This window comes from Hipposideros armiger, unplaced genomic scaffold (assembly GCF_001890085.2).
Source record: "Hipposideros armiger isolate ML-2016 unplaced genomic scaffold, ASM189008v1 scaffold_1036, whole genome shotgun sequence".
Classification (NCBI taxonomy): Eukaryota; Metazoa; Chordata; class Mammalia; order Chiroptera; family Hipposideridae; genus Hipposideros; species Hipposideros armiger.
Window position 1 is genome coordinate 88,021 of NW_017732386.1, and position 5,236 is coordinate 93,256.

A 5,236-nucleotide genomic window follows, 5' to 3' on the forward strand; every position below is an offset into this window, starting at 1 on the left:
GGGAAGAGCGCAATGATGGTGCCAACTTGGGCCAGTGAAGCAACGTCCTCCACAACTAGACTGAAGAACAAAACGACAGCAACTTGTCTGTTCCTTCCCCGAATTCCCCAGCACTGTTCCCAAACCCCAATTCACCAATATAAATAAATAAATAAATAAATAAATAAATAAATAAATAAATAAATTCCTCAACAACAGTCCCAAATTCACAAGGTCATGTTAAGATTTAATCTATTCCAAATACTGTAGTAGAAACAAAGGGCCCAATCTGTTTGTATTTCTAATTCTGCAAACCCAAGTTTGCTTAACAGAACTTAACACATATGTCCCAATATAATGTAAAACTAAACACTGTGTTGTATAATATATATTATAACTTGGCTTTTAAGAAATTGGGTCAAAGAGAAGTGACTTGCCAGCTCTTTGGCTTCTCGCTATAAAAAAAAGAATTTCAATCAAAAGTAAAATGATTTAACTTTTTCCTCACATCTTACTTATACACCTTTTTACAAAAATTATTTTTAATGATTATTAAAAGCCTAGAAGGCAGAAAGTGAACCTCCAACAGTCTGCCTAACAAATTAAAAATTATATAACTGGAAAGTGATTTTTAATATGGAATGCTTATAGTAAATAAGTCCTCATGGACCAAAAACTTAATTCTTTATTTTTTTCCTTCTAATAAGTTTAACACTCTATTCTTATGTCTGACATCCAAATTACATGTAGTACACTTCCAGAAATGTACTAATTAACAATCATGTAAATTTCAAACCCTTTCCAAAAGAAGATATGAGAATTAGGAGCACTGCAGAAGGAGAATAGCAAAGTACCTTGTGTATAAAACTTGGTTACAGAAAAAAAACCTTCACTGATCACATAAAACTTCATGATTTAGTCCATTGGGTGGCCTAAAGAGCACCCCTAAAAAATGTTCATTTCAAATGAAGGAAAAATGCAAGCCAAGTCTAACTCCAAACAATCACTTTTACACTCTCTTGTGTCAGTCAATTCCTGTACAAATTGAATGTTTGCAAATGATCAGGATTCACATTAATAATTTATTCAGCAAATAGTGAGTGACTGTTAGGTCTAAGGCTCCATGCTAAGTGTTTTATGCAGAACCAAGAAGAAGAAGAAAAACTGACTTTGTCCTCAAGAAGCTTACAACTTAGTTCCTCTATCTTTAAAATTGATTCCCATATCAGGTGAAAAGCAGCCAGTTATCACAATTTCCAGAAGAATCATGAAAAAAAAGGTCAATGTCACTCATAATATCATACTTAGCTTTCCCAATATACAAAAACAAAACAAAAACCTGATTTTCCCAAAGCATTAAGTGCCTCACATCTGTACTACCTAAAATGCAAAGTGGGGGGAGGGGGGATATAATGCAATGCAATATATCTGATCCTTGCACACAAAAAAATTGCCAACTTTGAATTTTTTAAATTTCAACATTTTGAAGCAATCTCTGATACTGCCCTTCATTTCCCCTTTACCCAAAAACATAGTAGGATAACTCTGGTTTTCCAAATAAAAAGAAGGCACACTTCAATTAATGGTATGGTAACTCAAACAAATAGATATATTTCCTCTGGGGGGAAAAAAATCTGCCTAAGTTTAGTAAGTGTCTCTTTTGTTTTGACTGATAATTTAAATCAGCCTTAACAAAGACACAGGTCAGTACTACCCAGGCTGAAATATTTCTTTTTTAATTACGAGGGACTAATTGTTTAAATAAGCTATTATACATAAATATTTGTTTCCACCCTCTTGCACACACCTTAAAAATCTATCCAAATGCTACCTGACACAGCTTAACTTTAAACAAATCCCAGTCTGGGAGTTATGGATCTTAATAAAGAGAAAACCATCCCTGAGGTCCTCACACTTGCCTTTTAATATTAATGAGTTAAAAGGCTCTAACGCTGGCGAGTATACTCCATAATTCTCTAATAAGAAAGAACGCAGGCCAAAATCTCCATCAATTTTACATCAGACAGCAATGTATCATTTTGTTAAATCCTTGAAGCAAGTGCAATTACCAGACAGTTAAGAAAATATTAAACTTAGGAAAAGGGTATTTCTCTAAGTTGACGGGTTTGGGTTTCACAGCACTTGAGCCAATCAGCCAACTACAAGCTCAACTTAAACTCTATGGCCAACTGTGGTCAATGGTCCTGCAGCTCAGCAACACAGGAGGACAGCCTTCTGTGTCTGTGTGTTTTTCGGACTCCAAGAAAGTAAAAATGTATGTCTCCACAGGCCAGAGAGCCAAACATCTCCAATGTTTAAAATATGAGTTTACTGCCAGTGAAAATCTCCTTCATCAAATTAAAAAAAAAAAAAAAGAAAAAAAGGCAGCCCAGTGCCACCACTGTAGGTGGGCCTTAATGAAACTAATACACATGAGAAATAAAGTGTGCAAATGTGAAAGCGTTTGCTGTCTATCCACATGTCTCCAGCAGTATCTGGAGCACGGATGTCCACACGGAGATAATCCCTGTAACATCCTTGTGGGGTTTCTGCTGCTCGCCAGACCCCGGACTCAGATCCACACTGGTCCTCTCCGCAAGGGGCTCCTCCCGATTTAGAATGCTCCGAGCGCGCGAGTATGCACACACACACACACACACACACACACACACACACACACACACACACACACACACACACACTGCCAATCCATTTCCTGCCCACCTGGAACTCCCAAGCGGCGGGACTAGGCTAACAGTTGGTACTACTGGCCAGCGGTGCTCCGCTGGAGGCCGAGGGTAAGGAAGTAAAGCCCCGCGGGCGCCGGGCCGGGCAACGCGCGGCAACGCGCGGCCTGGGGTCCCGGCCAGTCCCTGAGGCCGCAGGGTCCTCCCGCTGGGACGGACGAGGAACGCCCGCCCTGGCTTTCTTAAACTGCCCTGAGACCGCCGGGACGAGCCCGGGTCACCGGCGGCGACCAGCCAGAGGCGGCAGCAGGAAGGACAGGGTGCGGGGCGATCCCTGCCGCCGCTGGAGCTGCTGCCGGGTCGGGGCGATCGCCGCGGGCGCAGCTGGGCACCCGAGATCCGACCCGGTCGCTGTTCTGGGTTTTAAGGACTGCGCAGCGCCCACGCCCGGTGACCCGGCGGCTGCAGCTCCGAACTTCAGCCAAAGTTTTCTGCTGTTCCTCCTGGAGCCGGCCAGGGACTCGGTGTGGTGGCCGTCCGCCCCAAGCACTAGCACAGGCCGCGGAGGGGCGGTGGCGAAGAGGGGGGTCCTGGATCCCAGGCTAGTGCTCGCGGCTAGTCTGCGCCAGCGGGAGTTCTACGTTCCCGCCCTACCCACCCGCCTCTCGCCCGGCGCCGGCTATAACCCGCAGGCGCGGTGCCCGGCGCGCAGGGACCCCGTCCGGGATGAACCGCCAGTCTCTGGCTCTCCCACTCGAGGAGCTGCTGGCGTCCCAGGCGACGGCAGAAGTGGCCCTGCTTACCTGAAAACGTCTCCCCTGCTGCAGTTAGCAAAAGTCCGGCCAAAGTCGCCAGGCAAGTCCCAAGTCTCCTCATGTTCCTAAGTGCGCTCCGGGCCGCTCCCCGGCGGCTGTGGGTGGATGCGCGAGTGCGGAGGGCGGACGGGAGGTTTGTGTTCAAGGTAGAGAGAAGAGAAGGGGAACCAGTCAAAAACAAAACCAGTCCCCCAAAGTGCCAACAGTTGCAGAAGTCCGAACTCCAGCGGCTACCGGGGCCAGGAGTAAGGGTCCTGGGTCCTCCTCCCTCGCTCTGACCCGACTCGGCGTTTGGTGCGGCTGCGAGAGGGAGCGGAGGGCTCGCCCGCTGAGCCAAAATCCGCCCTCCGTTCCAGCGGCTGCACCCGCCGCCGCTCTCCTTCTGCTCGGGACCCGAGCCGCCGGCCGAGGCCGTGGCCGCGCGCGTCCGGCCCGCCGCCTCTCTGCCTGCAGCCCTAAGCCCAGCCCCCGGGCGGCGGCGCGCCAATGGCCGAGCCCGCGCCCGCTCCGCGCGGGGCTCTTGCTCCCAGACTGACTGGCGGTGCCCCGCAGGCCGGCTGAAGGGAGAGCTCACGTCACGGCCGCTTGGCGCCGCTGCGGCCCGCTAGAGGGCGTGAGCGCCCGTACCCGCTGGCCCGCACCCTGGCGCTCGAAGGCCGCGGCGTCTCCCGGAGGGAGCTTGGCTGGGGGTGGCCGCCGCGGATCCTTCGTCACCCGCACGGAGAAGAGCGGCGTTACGGCTTTCCACCCTCTCCTTCTCCTGGCCCCAGCCGCCTGTTCTGTTTTGTGGCTGGCTTCCGGGAGGGTGACCGTGCAAGGGGCTGCGCCTCAGCCAGAAGTTTGTCCCGGGTCATGAGCCGCTAGTAGTTGGTGAGAGCGGTACGCGGAACAAGCGGCCTGCGGCCCCGCGGGCGCGACGAGGCAGCTCCCTTCGTATTTGGTGCCGGACGACAGTGTCACCGAGCAGGGCCAGCTGTACCCGAAAGTCACAGAGCCCACGCTCAGCGCGCAAGGCAAGCCAGGAGATCGGGAGGCTCCGAAGGGCTCCGGGCTGCCTCAAGCCGCAGGCGGAGCAAAGTTGCGGGGCTCCGGGGAAAGGAGCGGGAGCCGCGAGCGCCGCGACCCCATAACGCGTCAGCTTGCCTAGCGGGCCCCGCGGGTAGACGCGCTCCTGTCCCTGAGCCCCGGAACCCGCGAAGCAGGACGCGCTCTGCTGCTGCTCCATTGTGCCTCCGCTGGCCCGGGTGGATCAAAGCGAGCCGTGGGCAGTGCATGGAAGGCGGCGGTCACACCGAAACGAGGGTTTGGACACAACCTGTGATTTCTGTCAGTGGTACAGAGTGTTTGGGAAAGGGGGAGAAGGTGTGGGTAATGAATCAAATAATGTCTTGAAATATTTAATTTACCATTTTGGGTATGGAATAACTTTTAATAAGTGAATTTAAAAAGCGTCAAATGTTTCAGTAAAGCGGTTCACTTTGTAAAATTACAAAAATAAAATGCAACAACAACAACAAAAAAACAGCAATCCTTCTGTCTCTCTCTGCATAAGCATAATGAGCCAGGACCAAACAGCTGTAGATGACAGGCTTAGATAACTGAACTCAACAGAAGGCCTGGGCTGTAACACATGTGCTAACATAGGCAATGAATGAAACGGGCAAAAAAGCAAACTCGTGATACAGGTGTGCCCCTAGGGCTCTTCCTCGCTGCTTTCCCCTAGTATTCATTATAGAGGCCCAAAAAGTACATCAG

General features: G+C 50.1%; 1 protein-coding gene across 1 annotated transcript in view; it reads right to left on the reverse strand.

The window, feature by feature from the left end:
* LOC109376034 (uncharacterized) overlaps positions 1-4,706 on the reverse strand; it is a 48,229-nt gene extending 43,523 nt beyond the window's left edge. The window contains exons 1-2 of the mRNA XM_019631686.1: positions 4,365-4,706; positions 3,470-4,085 (exon numbers count right to left, since the gene is read on the reverse strand). Coding sequence (XP_019487231.1) covers positions 3,470-4,085; positions 4,365-4,706 — 958 coding nt within the window. The remainder of the gene's footprint in view (positions 1-3,469; positions 4,086-4,364) is intronic.
* Positions 4,707-5,236: the final 530 nt, after the last annotated feature.